This window comes from Salmo salar, chromosome 19 (genome assembly GCF_965601325.2).
Source record: "Salmo salar chromosome 19, fSalSal1, whole genome shotgun sequence".
Classification (NCBI taxonomy): domain Eukaryota; kingdom Metazoa; phylum Chordata; class Actinopteri; order Salmoniformes; family Salmonidae; genus Salmo; species Salmo salar.
This window is the reverse complement of record NC_138309.1, coordinates 1,630,156-1,646,359: the sequence shown is the minus strand read 5'-3', so window position 1 is coordinate 1,646,359 and position 16,204 is coordinate 1,630,156. Positions and strand designations below refer to the sequence as shown.

Below are 16,204 nucleotides of genomic sequence, written 5' to 3'. Positions count from 1 at the left end.
GCAGTAGTGTAACCTAGAAGTGACAAAAGCATGGATGAATTTTTCTGCATCCTTTTTGGACAGAAAGTTTCAGATTTCTGCAATGTTCCATAGATGGAAAAAAGCTGTCCTTGAAACAGTCTTGATATGTTCGTCAAAAGAGAGATCAGGGTCCTTCACAGTTTTATTTGAGACGACTGTACTACCATCAAGATTAATTGTCAGATTCAACAGATCTCTTTGTTTCTTGGGACCTAGAACAAGCATCTCTGTTTTGTCCGAGTTTAAAAGTAAAACACTTAAGTTAAACACTTAACAAAGGTGAGATAGCAACTTGGTTAGAGTGTGAACCTGTGCTCTGGAATGCACATTTGTGGATACATATTCAGTGGGTGAAAATATGATCTATCTGCAACATTGTAGTATTGCTCCATGTCCATTGCTCCTGGTTTGTTTGTGTGAGAGACATGAGGATGTGAAAACCCTGTGCTGTAGTCTATGCTGATGTTGTTTGTTGACCCGCCTCCTCCATCTCGCTCAGTGAACAGCGAACAGGAATGGACGCCCCATAGGGTGGAGCTGTGTTTGTGGGCATGGGCTGTAGCCAATCAGCTGCAGCTTCCCCTGATGAAGGACGTCAATCTAGAGAGCAGCCTCAGCAATAAGACAGACCCAGAGACCAATGACAGGCCAGCTAAGAGACAGAGGACAAAGTAAACCCTGTTTTACTTCAACAAACAACCTTGTTAAGCCTTTAACTATGGAGAATATGACTGATGAAAGAAGGCTACCTCAACATCATGACAATATAGTATTTTGTCTTTACGTCTACAGTAGATTTGTATAGTGTAACTTGCAAATAAATCTTTGATATTAAACAGGATTGATTTTGCATCTGGCACTGTGTTTGGTTAACTCACCCCATGTACCCACAATGTGTAGTGCTCAGTGCCCACTTGATAATATGTACAAGGACAAGGAGGCTAGTAATATAGCAGTGGGAAGATGAGACATTTCCACAGTATTGTTCTTTATTCGTATTGTTCCGAAATTAAAGCAAGTACAATGAACAGTACAAAATAAAACATAAATATATACAATATAAAAGGGTTCAATTCAGAACATTTAAAAAGTACAATACATCATTAAATAATTAATGAGGAATTTAATATAAACTATCCATATTTACATACATTTTGTGACCCAGAGAAAAATAGCCTCTCTATTCATTTTTTCTTTTTTTGTAAACGCTGTTTTGGTACAACCTCTGGGCTGGATTTGGAGACTTAACCTCCTAAGCTTGGCAACATTTTTATCAATGCAAGAGAACAGCCAGTGAAAACTACCACAGCAGCACACATATGACCATAAACCAAACTGCCTCAGTTATCCATAACTGCTGTACCATATGCTGCATTCAAAACCTCCATATACTGGTATTCTAATGGTCTAGAGATAGATGAAAACAAATTGGATAACTATTCAGCACTGGTGATTGTTGTATGTTGGTCAAACCATGTGTGGATTCCACTGCGCTCAAATTATTTAATATTAGAAGTTGATCCTGGAAAAGTAAATCGCTGGTTTGCTTGCTTTGATTTTTATTTAAAATAACAGTTTATCTGTCTAATGAGCTACAGTAGCCTGCCTCATACAGTACAGCATTAAAGTACCCCATGTTCAAGTTGTACACCACTGACACGTACTGGGAGAAGGCAACCTGCTTGTTCACAAGCATCAGCTTAGTACTTAGTACTGCATATTGATATAATTAAGGTTGGTTGATCTACATATCCATACTATATAAAGATCAGATCAGTGACGCAGTGCAGTGACCCTCATAACCTGATGCCTTTAATCACATACATACGCAAAAGCCAAGCCCCCTCTCCCATTGCTAAGTTTAGAATGTAGATGCACTAGTTGTAACAAGGCATTATCCATAAGAGCACAACAAATTGGGGTAAGGAGGTAATACCAATGAAAGCATAAAGAACAAAATGGCACTATAACATATTGGCACGATGACATGTCAGTTTACCACATTACAACAAGTGCAAAAAAGCTCACTCATGTCAAAACACAAGAGTTTGGAGTATCTAATAACAGTATAAATCTCAAATATGCTTGCTACAAAAGTTATGTTGCATTTAGACATGAACACAGAAAGGATGAACAGGGAAAGTGGTTTGAGAACGGCCACATAGAATGATGTCAACTATGGAGTTGATGCATCCAAGGAAAATGGAGGGCACATGGCAAGGTGGTATGTTGGTCCCACTTTTTGTTTTAACCAATGATTTATATATATACACTAGAGAAGATTTAGAATTCCATTCATTCTTATTGAGGACTGCCAATATGGCCGACCAGTGGCTTCAATGCCTGTCATTGGCCAATACATACATAAGCATCAGCAATCAAGGGTTTATATATATCATTGGTTTTAACAGTGACGTCCTTTAAATGGTGATGTGGTTCAATAACGATCCTTCCTTCCTTCAAAATGTTAGGCTATGCATGGACACTGACAAATACACTACATAACCAAAAGTATGTGGACACCTGCTTGTTGTACATCTCATTCTAAATCATGGGCATTAATATGGAGTTGATCTCCCCTTTGCTGCTATAACAGCCTCCACTCTTCTGGGAAGGCTTTCCACGAGATGTTGGAACATTGCTGCGGGGACTTGCCGCCATTCAGCCACAAGAGCATTAGTGAGGTCGGGCACTGATGTTGGGCGATTAGGCCTGGCTCACAGTCAGTGTTCCAATTCATCCCAAAGGTATTTGATGGGGTTGAGGTCAGGGCTCTGTGCAGGCCAGTCAAGTTCTTCCACACCGATCTGCACCAACCATTTCTGTATGGAAGACTTCCCTTCACTGGAACTAAGGAGCCTAGCCCGAACCATAAAAAACAGCCCCAGACCATTATTTCTCCTCTGCCAAGCTTTACAGTTGGCACTATGTATTGGGGCAGGTAGCTTTCTCCTGGCATTTGCCAAACCCAGATTCGTCCGTCAGACTGCCAGATGGTGAAGCCTGATTCATCACTCCAGAGAATGTGTTTTCCACTGCTCCAGAGTCCAATGGCGGCGAGCTTTACACCACTCCAGCCGACACTTTGCATTGTGCATGGTGATCTTAGGCTTGTGTACGGCTGCTCTGCCATAGAAACCCATTTTATGAAGCTCCCGACCAACAGTTCTTGTGCTGATGTTGCTTCCAGAGGCAGTTTGGAACTCTGTAGTGAGTGTTGCAACCGAGGACAGGCGATTTTTAAGCACTACGCGCTTCAGCACTTGGCGGTCCCATTCTGTGAGCTTGTGTGGCCTACCACTTCACGGCTGAGCTGTTGTTTCTCCTAGATGTTTCCACTTCACAATAACAGCACTGACAGTTGACCAGGGCAGCTCTAGCAGGGCAGAAATTTGAGGAACTGACTTGTTGGAAAGGTGGCATCCTATGACGGTGCCACGTTGAAAGTCACTGAGCTCTTCAGTAAGGCCATTCTACTGCCAATGTTTGTCTATGGAGATTGTATAGCTACGTGCTCAATTTTATACACCTGTCATCAACGGGTGTGGCTGAAATAGCTGAATCCACTAATTTGAAGGGGTGTCCGCATAGCTTTGTTTATATAGTGAATGTGAAGGGGGAGGGGCGTGGTCAGTAGACCACTCACTAAAGAGGTGGTGGTGGGGTTCTAATCAATACAGCATAATTTATATAATGGATCACATGGTACGGTTGGCTGGCCCCTATCCTACTCATCCTTTTCTTCACCAGGTCCCCCTATGTCGATGAAAACAAACATGTCACATAAAAGACAGCAATTAAATCAACATCATGCAGCCTTTCACATCTACTTAAAGAAAAAGAGATCATGTTTACAGTGGTGGAGCCCCGGGTCCTGGTAGAACAGAGCCCCACGTAACAGCCATACATCATTTCTGACGCCCGAGGCGTTGTGATGGGTATAAGACAAGATATGAAGGCACACACAGTTGCTTTGACCCCAATAGTGTTTTATGAGTGGTGCCATCTCCGATCCTCCTCCTCTGTTCCCCCTCTCCCACCATCGCTCACAGGCACACATTGGCACCATCTAAAGCGGTCACATATGTCAGCCTGTAGATGACACTTGCTCCTTCATCACAGCATTTATGCCTCTCCCTCCAGATCCTCGGATGTCTGGACAAAGCAGAGGCATCTCAACCAAACGAGAGTGGGATTGGATTGGCTTTTGTAGAAGATGTGTTGTTAGTACTGTTGTGTTTGGATGCAGCCCAAGGTGAAGTAATTTGGCTTACAGACGGGTAATAAACTACTCCCGTCGACTCTTCTCTGCCTGCTTAATTAAGATATATGCACTTCTTAATTCCTCCAACGGCTGTCTCATATGCCATGGTAAAAAGAGAGAAAAAATGAACATATCTATGAATACAGAATTGGAGACTTATTTGAGACTGATCACACATTAATTTAAGAACAACTACGGTTGACAAATAACTTAACTGAGACCTGGGTGTGTTTTTAAGGTTGGGGAAATAGAAGCTTGTACCTTGTACTTCAGCTTTTATCATCCCCTTTAGTAATTTAGTTTTCATTTTCGGGAAGGTTCCTACTCCTATTAACAGTTTTATCAATATTTAGTTTCTAGCCCTTATGTAGGCCCAATTGCCTTTTCTGTGTTAATGTCCTATGGATTCTATAGTTTATGAGTATCATCTGTCAGTGACAATCACGTATGCTGAGGATTATGTCTGAGACCAACTGTCAACATTGGAAACTAAAACTTTTCTAAAGCAATCAGAAGAAACCTTTCACATGAATTAGCTTACAAACTGAAAAAAAGAATACATATAAGTAAATTTAATTTCAAGTTTAGCAAATGCTTGGTTCAGACAATGAGCTAATTTGGGGCATGTTCCTCTATCCAAAATTTGTCATTAACCAAAAAAGACTAGTCAGGCATCACCACACTGGGGTGATTTGGAACAATCATAGCATTAAGTCTGCACCGTTTGAAACTTTTTCTTCTTTTGTTTTCCCAAACAAGGAAAGAATACAAGTAAATATACTCTTAATTATTAACATATAATATCCACATCCACTATCAAAGGAAAAACAGAAATAAATTATTAACACTTTTTTATGCTTACATTCCTTTACAAAAGTGTACAGTCCCTAAGAATGAGACACTGAGGTATAGACTGGGCCTTGACAGACCGACCCCAATGCCCGCTGGGACACAGAGGTCAGAGGTCAGGCGATGAGAACATGTCCGTTGCCCTCCCCAGTTCAGTCTGTTAGAGTGAGTATTGACAGAGGTCAGTGTGTGCATCTCTCTCTTTGCGTTCCCACACCGACATACAGCATCAGGCAGTGGTTGTTCTTGGAGACGGCAACACAGAAGGGTGAGGGCTGGTGTGTCCAGGGTGCACAGGGCAAGCGTTTTAGTTACGACCTTATAGCATTAGCTAGATGAGATGCTGGTGCTTAGCAAGTTAGCATATGGTACTGGTAGAGATTATGCTAACCTGCTGAAGCATTTAGGTTGGGTGGAAAAGGAGTGTCAATGGCTACTAGGGACATGAGCACCACGGTGGTGACGGTGAGGAGAAAGGATGTCACAGTTTCAGCATTTATTTTTTTTCCCTCTCCCCTCTTGTCTTTTCCACCTCAATACTTCCTAGCTGCATGCCTTGTTACATGTAATACCTATTCCTGTGAATTCCTATTATTATTCCACAGTGTAGATCTTGTGTTTACATGCATGATGAGCAAAAGAACACTGGTGCCCTACTGCCTCATGGATTTAAAAGGGGCAGTGAGGGATACTGACAGAACGCACACCTGTCCAGTAAGAAGCACCTAGAGGGTCATGAACCCACTCTGAACACAGGAGAACTGAAGCTGTATGGGTATTAATCAAAATGGCTCGCTGACGGGTTCAACCTTGAGGTGGGTAAAGCTTCAACACAAAAGACAAAAGGGATTACCTTTTTACATAGCTGCTCCACAATGAGAATATGAAGAGAGCTACACAGGTTTCACCTGCATATGTTGCTACCAAATTCCCTCCCACCACAAAACAGATATAATTTTTTTATGATATGGGTACATGGAAAGAATAATTCCTGCCCTGTACAGTTTTAAATGAAAAACCGTATTGTGTTTTGAATGGTGTTGTGGGGAGGTTGGCTGAGGGGACAGGAAAAGGATATGGTAAAGTGGATGGGTCTTGACATATGACATTGAGAGGGACATTGTAATGGAGTGGGAGGGAGCTTCTTGGTGTCAGGGAGCGGGCGGGAGCTGCACCCCTAGCAGCTCGTAGGCGAAGATGTTCCAGAAGATGGCAAAGAGAAGGAACGTGATGAAGGAGAAGACGATGACCCACCAGGAGCACTGCTTCTGCAGGCTCTCTTCATAGCTGCGCAGGATGAGCAGGCCCATGCTGATGCCTACCACTGCCCCCGACAGGTGGGCCATGAAGCTGGGCTGGGGCCCTGAGGAGGGCAAGGGCGGGGAGAAGCGCAGCCACACTGCACGGCCCACCTCCGAACTCACTGCAATGGAAAGGAGAGGAAGTTTTAATCTCCTCCTCCATTAGGCTACTGAACAGTGGGACATAAGAGATTCAGATTCAGATTTGATATGTGAAAATGTACATTTGTGACTTGTGTACTAACTTTCCAGTTTTCCTTACTGCATGTAATATATTGTATTGTGTTTGTGTATTTGTGTGCTGACATCACAAAATGAACTTCCATGTAAATGGACAATAAAGTATATGTCACATCCTGACTAGTATAAGGGGTTATTTGATATTGTAGTTTGGTCAGGGCGTGGCAGGGGGTGTTTGTTTAGTGTGTTTCGGGGTTTTTGGTTTATGTTTTCTATTTCTATGTGGTTTTCTAGTGTCGTGGACGAATCAGAATTAGTTGGGTAACATAGATAATTAAGATGTTTTATTAGTATAATATGCTTATTTGAGGTACTTTTCATTAGAAAGTGTCCATTGGACTCTGGTGTCTTTTCAGTTGCATGTCTACCTTAGCTGGGGCTCAGACACTTGGGGCCCAGAGAGGGGAGAGGTCAGACTTGTCGTCATGGGAATGTGTCTTTACCTATGCTTAAACCATGTGAAGGGAGGGCGTGATTACTGGGGAACCAATGACTTGTCTCCACAATGTCTGTGAGCAAGTCACACGCTCCTTTTCCTTATTGTGGGGAGGTTTATGGCAGTGTCTGGGACCATGGTCTCTTAGATCTCACACTTATCCTGTGATAATATATGGCCTAGAGGCTCACTCCCTCCAGTGAGCCTGTCCAGGAGTGGGGTCAAGAGGGGGTTTGCTTGAGATGGGAGTATCTAGAGTTGACAATTGATATATGCCATTGGATGAAATAGTTCTGTTCAATACCGTACCAGGGAGGGACAGTTCTAAGGAGACCAGATACTGGGCTATACCATTAACCCTGTTGACATAGCAGTTACTGTCTGATGTGTTTTATGGATATCTGTCATACAAAATGTAACCTTTGTGAACTGTTACTAAGTATCTGTGGTTTGTCAATGTACGTTGAAGGGGCTGTATCGTTGCTATAAAAGATCCCTGTAGCCATTCTGCAATCACCTCATTAAATGATTCATTCGAGAGAATGCATTATTGGGGGTCAAGAACTTTTGCAAAAGTATCTTAAGCATTAAATATGTAGTTTTAACTCGGACTGGTGTGTTTGTAAATCCTCATTTGGTAATGCGGAAATTAGCCACCACACTAGTTTTTCTATGTCTATGTTAGTTTTGTCAATGACCTCCAATCAGAGGCAGCTGATTGTTGTTTTCTCTGATTGGAGGCCATATTTAGTTGTGTGTGTTTTCACTTGTGTTTGTGGGTGGTTGCTTCCTAATATAGTCTGAGCACCTTACGGGACTGTTTTCGTCGTTTTTTTTGTGTAAGTGTTTTTTTTTTTTTCCTTCAATAAATCCGAAGATGAGCAATATACCCACTGCATATTGGTCCGATGATTTCTCCTCTTCAGACGACGAAGATTATGATAGAACCACCCACCAAAATAGGACCAAGCAGCGGAGGAAGGAGCAACAGAGGAGCTACTTAGAGTCGTGGACATGGGAGGAAATAATGGATTGAAAGGGACCCTTGAGGCAGGCAGGGGAGTACCGGTGCCCGAAGGAGGAGCTGGAGGCAGCAAAGGCTGAGCATCGGAGGTATGAGGCACTATATCCTCCATTTCAGGAGGTGAGGAGGCAGCCCCAAAACATTTTTTGGGGGGTCACACGGGAAGTTGGAGTAAGTCAGGCAATAGGCCTGAACCAACTCCTCGTGCTTATTATGGGGAGCGTTTGGCGTTGAGAGCACCGTGCTATGCGGAAGTGCGCACGGTCTCGCCCATCCGCACGCACGGTCCGGTACGGTTGATACCAGCCCCCCGCAAGTGCCGTGCTAGAGTGGGCATCCAACCAGGGAGAAGTGCGCCGGCACAGCACATCTGGCCACCAGTGCGTCTCCTAGGCCCAGGCTACCCTGCGCCTGCTCTACGCACGGCAGCAATCATGCCTCAGCACAGTCCAGTTCGCCCTGTGCCAGCACTCCGCCCGTGCAGGGTTACAGTGACAATCCAGCAGGACGGGTTGTGCAGGCTGTGCGCTCCAGACCTCCAGTGCGTATTCAAGACCCAGTGTATCGTGTTCCTGCTCCTCGCACTAGCCCTGTGGTGCGTGTTACTGTTCTGGCGCCTCCAAAGCCAGCCCCACGCATCCGGCCTCTAGTTCGCCTGCCCAGCCCAGTATGTCCTGTTCCTGCTCCTCACACTAGCCCTGAGGTGCGTGTTAAATAGTCTGGCGCCTCCAAAGCCAGCCCCACGCATCAGGCCTTCAGTGCGCAGTCCCCGTCCAGAGCTTCCGGCGACAGTTCCCCATCCAGAGCTTCCGACGACAGTTCCCCGTCCAGAGCTTCTGGCGACAGTGCCCCGTCCAGAGCTTCTGGCGACAGTGCCCCGTCCAGAGCTTCCGGCGACAGTGCCCCGTCCAGAGCTTCCGGCGACGCCCCACAGTCCGGAACCGGCAGAGACGGCCCACAGTCCGGAACCGGCAGAGACGGCCCACAGTCCGGAGCCTGCAGAGACGGCCCACAGTCCGGAGCCTGCAGAGACGGCCCACAGTCCGGAGCCTGCAGAGACGGCTCCTCAGCCCTGAGCCTCCAGCGGCGCTCCTCAGCCCTGAGCCTCCAGCGGCGCTCCTCAGCCCTGAGCCTCCAGCGGCGCTCCTCAGCCCTGAGCCTCCAGCGGCGCTCCTCAGCCCTGAGTCTCCAGCGACGCACCTCAGCCCGAGGTCTCCAGCGACGCACCTTAGCCCAGAGCCTTCAGCAGTGGTCTACAGCCATGAGACTTCAAGGCGGGTGGGCAGGTTAGAATGGGGACTAAAGCCGGAGCCTGAGCCACCTCCGTAGTTGGAGGGTTGGGGAGGGGGGGTGTAGCACAGGAGCGTTCGGTGATGGTGGCCACCCTCCCTTCCCTCCCTTTAAGTTTGGGGTTATTTTTGTGTTTTTTTTGTGTTTAGGTGCAGTCGGGGTCTGCACCTTTGGGGGGGGGGGTACTGTCACGTCCTGACTAGTATAAGGGGTTATTTGTTATTGTAGTTTGGTCAGGGCGTGGCAGGGGGTGTTTGTTTAGTGTGTTTCGGGGTTTTTGGTTTATGTTTTCTATTTCTATGTGGTTTTCCATTTTTTCTATGTCAGTTTTGTCAATGACCTCCAATCAGAGGCAGCTGTTTGTTGTTTTCTCTGATTGGAGGCCATATTTAGTTGTGTGTGTTTTCACTTGTGTTTGTGGGTGGTTGTTACCTAGTATAGTCTGAGCACCTTACGGGACTGTTTTCGTCATTTGTTTTGTGTAAGTGTTTTTTTTTTTTTCCTTCAATAAATACGAAGATGAGCAATATACCCACTGCATATTGGTCCGATGATTTCTCCCCTTCAGACGACGAAGATTATGACAGCATATTGTATCGTAAGTCATCAATATCAGTTGAAATGTGGGACTTGGCAGATAGATTTATGGTTTTGAGTACAGTTCAGTTGAAAACAAAAGCCAGGGTGCAGATTACATAAGAGTTACACTTCTGGCCAAAACTAGGGCTATGATAAGGCTAAGGCTATGTTAACAGATAGGGTTCTGGCTAAGCATAGACTAGGTTGAGGTATAGAGTCAGACGAGGGACAGACGGAGGGGACATATTGAACAGTAACAAAAGTCGTAGTGAATTGACCCCCATGTGGGGAAAAGTTGCTGCCATACAGCATGAGGAATATCATCTGAACAAAATACAACATAACCAACATGCAACCACTCATTCCTCCCAATTAACGACTGCACTGGAAAAATATCTCAATTTTAGGAGGCCAATAAATCCCACTCAAGTTATAATTAGCTCACAATTAAATTATACTGTCAGCAGTTGTGTGGACATGAGGAAGGCTTAAAGTTAAGGGGTGTTATACGCACACGAATTATGTCTGGATGCAGCTATGACCATAACACCAATGGCTCTCGAGAATGAATATAGTGTGGCTATGGAATGGATATAGAATGAAACTTACTGCACACCAGCGCCAGAATCATGCGGAGGAGCTTGTATGGACAACGCATGCCGGCCCAGTTCTGCAACACAGAGCAAAAGAGGCAAATCAAACAGTCAGTTCCAAAGACCTGCATATTTACAGCTTACACAGTATCTTCACCATCTCTGTATTCTGTAAGGAATGTGTGTAGACCACAGAGCGATCAGAAATCCATTTCAATACAGGCAGGATGAGGATAGGCCTACTAGACAGAGAAATAATTATACACCTGGCTGGTCTCCATTTGGTGGTTTCACCTCGCTAACGATCTATTAAATCAGGGTTAAGATAACTTAACGGAGGATGAGAACGGCCCAATAAAAAAGCATGTGTTCCTCCTGGGATAAAACAAAAGACTTCTGCCTCACAATAACATATTTATTCCACAGGATAAAGAATTGCACCAATCACATCCCTCTTCATGTCCTCTGGGTCCTGGGAGAACCGGAGGGAGCAGCAGTGTTTTTCTCCATGCAGAGGAAGCCAGGCAGGCAGAGCTGAGCACCTTGCAAGATTAAAGATACTAAAGAAAGTCCTATAAACATGACTCTGCTCGTATGATTGATATGCCTGTGGGACGGCAGGGCCTCAAAAAAGTGCAATAATATCACAAATAAATTATGAGTGTTTTCCTTACTGAAGTAGGGTTTGTTTTACATGACTGTGAGAGAAGTGTATCCTCCATTTTGACTGTCTCAATACCAAGCTTACGGATTTGATTGAAGCTGTATCTCCACAGAGACAAGGGGATAATAGGGTGCTTATAGTACAATATTCTGAAAGCTGAATACTTTTCTTTGCATTTCTAAATATGTCAAAAGACACTGTCCGCTCTGAAAGGAAGTGTCTCTTTTTAGATGTCTTCATTCTTATGAGCAATGCTAATCTCATTTCATCCTATTATTGTCTTTAGCTTGTCGCTCAATATTATTTATTTTTTTACACTATAGGTAAAGACAGTTCGACATTATTTTTATACGCTCTCCTTGAAAGACTTGTATTCCACTTTTATACACGAACAAACTTCCATCACTAGCTTTTAGAGTCGGAGATATCTCGGGAATGCACAGTAACTGTACTTGTGTGAGCCCTGTCGTTCAGGGAGAGGAATCTTTTGAACACCACAAACATAAAAACATGAGTGACATATACACAAACGCTACAGAATGATTTAAATTAGAGAATTGCACACAAACATAATTTAATGATAATGCATGCACACACCCCCACAACAAACACTATAGTTTACTATAGAATTCTGTAGTAAACTGTAGAATCCTATACTCCGCACTGTAGTATCCCTCGATCGGGTAGTGCTTACTATAGATTTTTGTAGTATACTGGAAAATCATATACTACACACTGTAGTATCCCTCGATTGTGGGGATACTAGTGGAAGTAACAAATCTAATAAGTCATTTTGGTGTACTCTTGTTAATGTGTGTTATCTGTCAAACAAGCAAACCTAATCCTCCAAGCTTTAATAAACTTAGCTTGTTCTTTATATCTGCCTCTGTACTGTTTCCCTTTAATGGGCCTAGAACCCGTGTCTAAAGTTTAGGTGTTACAATTGTAATAAACATGTTATACTTTTGCTTAGGTGTTGTCTGGTCTGTTGCATTGCTCAGAACTGTTGACCCAACTCAATAGGTGGCCTGCTACGAACATGTGTGTCTTATGTTCTGGTCGAGGTGTTCCCCTAATTAAACAGTAACTGGCGTAGTCTGGTAGTTGGGAAATTTTAGCTAACCCTAGTCAGCAGGTGTTTTGATTTATTATTTGATTTATTAAGACTAGCCAATGGCGACGGCTAGTCTTACTGGGTTCCGACACATAACGAAAAATACACCACTGTTCAAAAGTTTGGGGTCACTTAGAAATGTCCTTGTTTTTGAAAGAAAAGCTATTTTTTTGTCCATTAAAATAACATCAAATTGATCAGAAACACAGTGTAGACATTGTTAATGTTGTAAATGACTATTGTAGCTGGAAACGGATGATTCTTTATGGAATATCTACATAGGCGTACAGAGGCCCATTATCAGCAACCATCACTCCTGTGTTCCAATGGCACGTTGTGTTAGCTAATCCAAGTTTATAATTTTAAAAGGCTAATTGATCATTAGAAAGCTTTTTTGCAATTATGTTAGCACAGCTGAAAACTTTTTCTGATTAAAGAAGCAATAAAACTGGCCTTCTTTAGACAAGTTGAGTATCTGGAACATCAGCATTTGTGGGTTTGATTACACGCTCAAAATGACCAGAAACAAATAACTTTGTTCTGAAACTCGTCAGTCTATTCTTGTTCTGAGAAATGAAGGCTATTCCATGCGAGAAATTGACAAGAAACTGAAGATCTCGTACAACGCTGTGTACTACTCCCTTCACAGAACAGAGCAAACTGGCTCTAACCAGAATAGAAAGAGGAGTGGGAGGCCCCGGTGCACAACTGAGCACATTAAATGCTCTGAGCACATTAAACTGGCAGCTTCATTAAATAACCAATAAAAAGTACCCGCAAAACACCAGTCTCAACGTCAACAGGCGACTCCGGGATGCTGGCCTTCTAGGCAGAGTTCCTCTGTCCAGTGTCTGTGTTCTTTCGTCCATCTTAATCTTTTCTTTTTATTGGCCAGTCTCAGATATGGCTTTTTCTTTGCAACTGCCTAGAAGGCCAGCATTCTAGAGTCGCCTCTTCACTGTCAAAATTCTTATTTTTAATGACAGCTTAGGAACAGTGGGTTAACTGCCTTGTCAGCTGAGGGATTCGATCTTGCAACATTTTGGTTACAAGTCCAACGTTCTAACCACTAGGCCACCTGCCGCCCCTATAATTGGCAACATCAAATTGTTTTGTGATGAATAAGCCATCTGATTCAATGAAAGATGGAGTTGAATGTCTTTCTGCCCATAACTTCATTTAAAGTACTCCAAATTGTTTTTTCTCATATAATTGATCTTGGCTTCCTAATACAGTTTCTTCTTCTACTAGTCATGTCCGAAAAAACACTACAGTAAATACTGCAGAGTACTACAGTAAATACTGCAGAGTCATGTCTGCAAAACACTAGTGAATACTAAAGTAAAGTCAATAAAAACATTACAGTGAATACTATAGTATATATACTACGGTCATGTCAGCAAAAAACACTACAGTAAATGCTAATGTACACTACAGTCATTTCAGCAGTGCTTGACTTGGGATGAAAGAAGTCAGTCCATTAGACTATGTTCACCGAAATTCACAAATTACATTATGCTATAGAGACATCTGATTATCCACTTAAGGGTTCATACACATTTTCCATGACTTCTCCATGACTTTTAACAACATTTTCATTACTATTATTATAGCCTACATGTAAAAGTAGCATTATTGACACTAGAAGGCCTCTGTTTCTGATCCCATGTAGGCTTACCATCTCCTGCCGTTGTGCCCTTGATCAAGGCACTTAACCCCCCCACAAAGTAGAACTGCACTGTTAGTCACATGTTGTCAACATGTGGTCAACCCTCCATCTGGAGAGCTCCTGGGTGTGCAGGCTTAGCTTTTGATCCAGCCCTGAAACACCCAAGACTGCTTATCAAAGTCCTGTTGAGCAGCTGATGTTTAGGCTACAATTTGGTTAGACCAGGGCTTGAAAAAAAGCCTGTACACCCAGTAGCTATCCTGGAGGAAGGTTGCCACCGTTGATATAAAATATTGCGACATAACCAAATACTTTTTCTTTGTAAAATTATTCCCTCATTCAATGAATCAGGGATCAAATGAATAAGGTTGGCTACTTCAAAGCAAGGTACACTACATTACCAAAAGTATGTGGACACCTTCTTGTCCAACATCTCACTACAAAATCATAGGCATTAATATGCAGTTGGTCCCCCCTTTGCTGCTATAACAGCCTCCACTCTTCTGGGAAGGCTTTCCAATAGATGTTGGAACATTGCATTTAGGCTCCCAAGTGGCGCAGCGGTCTAAGGCACTGCATTGCAGTGCTAGAGGCGTCACTACAGACCCTGGATCGATCCCGGGCTGTATCACAACCGGCTGTGATCGGGGGTCCCATAGGGCAGTGCACAATTAGCCCAGCGCCGTCCTGGTTAGGGCTTGGCCGGTGTAGGCCGTCATTGTAAATAAGAATTTGTTCTTAACTGACTTGCCTAGTTAAATAAAGTTTAAATAAATAAATAAATAAATAAAATTAAAATTGCTGCGAGGATTTGCTTCCATTCAGCCACAAGAGCATTAGTGAGGTCGGGCACTGATGTTGGGCGATTAGGCCTTCCAATTCATCCCAAAGGTCTTTGATGGGGTTGAGGTCAGGGCTCTGTGCAGACCAGTCAAGTTCTTCCACACTGATCTTGACAAACCATTTCTGTATAGACCTCGCTTTGTGCATGGGGCATTGTCATGCTGAAACAGGAAAGGGCCTTTCCCAAACTGTTGCCACAAAGTTGGAAGCACATAATCATCTAGAATGTCATTGTATGCTGTAGCGTTAAGATTTCCCTTCACTGGAACTAAGGGGCCTAGCCCGAACCAGGAAGAACAGCCCCAGACCATTATTCCTCCTCCACCAAACTTTACAGTTGGCACTATGCATTGGGGCAGGTAGCATCCTCCTGGCATCTGCCAAACCCAGATTCGTCAGTTGGACTGGCAGATGGTGAAGCGTGATTCATCACTCCAGAGAACCTGTTTCCACTTAGCTATTTAGTTAGTCTGTTGTCTGTCAGTATTTAATACCTGCTGCTGAAATGTCGCATTCTCTCTCCTCGGGCAATAGCACCACACACACACACACACACACACACACACACACACACACACACCACACACACACACACACACACACACACACACACACACACACACACACACACACACACACACAGGTCATTCTGATAATGGCTGATATGTAAGTGATCATTAATCTTTAAAAGTGTGCCTTCATTTTCAATCGAACAGCCTACTATCACGCAGATTCACAGACTAGCGGCAAATAAACTTCAACAAAGCGGAATCTGGAAATTAATGCCCACTCTCCATTGCTAGTCAATGCAGATCCCATCTTCATTCTGCTTTGAGCAACCTTTTTTGCCTCCGTGTGTGAATCTGGCCCGGTGATAGGGTACTTTATAGTGGAGCCGGTATGCCGGTAAGGCGCTCCGGACAGTTCCGGCCCAAGTCAAGCACTGTCTGTCCGCAAAAACTCTACAGTGAATTCTATTGTACACTACAGTCATGTCCGCAAAAACACTACAGTGAATACTATAGTTCAGTCCGCAAAAGCATTACAGTGAACACTATAGTATATAAATATAGCAATGCTGCAGTATTTAGACCATAGTTTACTATAGTCTTTCTTTTTCTCCATATGGGGGGCACACACCCACAATGGGGTGAATAAAATTGAAAGTTTTTCTCACTTTAACTTTGGATGAGTAGATGAAAAAAGCTTCCTATAAAATATAAGAGCAACATACATAAAAAGTAAATGCTGCGGAGGTGCAGATTTCTTGTTCAGTCTGAACTTTAATGAAGAGGCATTCGGACGATTTAACAGGAA

At 43.6% G+C, this 16,204-nt stretch overlaps 1 protein-coding gene across 1 annotated transcript in view; it reads right to left on the bottom strand.

The window, feature by feature from the left end:
- Positions 1-969: 969 nt before the first annotated feature.
- The window catches only part of LOC106578257 (rhomboid-related protein 1), a 78,108-nt gene continuing 62,873 nt past the window's right edge, over positions 970-16,204 (bottom strand). Inside the window, exons 7-8 of the mRNA XM_014156915.3 lie at positions 10,614-10,674; positions 970-6,557 (exon numbers count right to left, since the gene is read on the bottom strand). Coding sequence (XP_014012390.1) covers positions 6,286-6,557; positions 10,614-10,674 — 333 coding nt within the window. The 3' untranslated portion in view covers positions 970-6,285. The remainder of the gene's footprint in view (positions 6,558-10,613; positions 10,675-16,204) is intronic.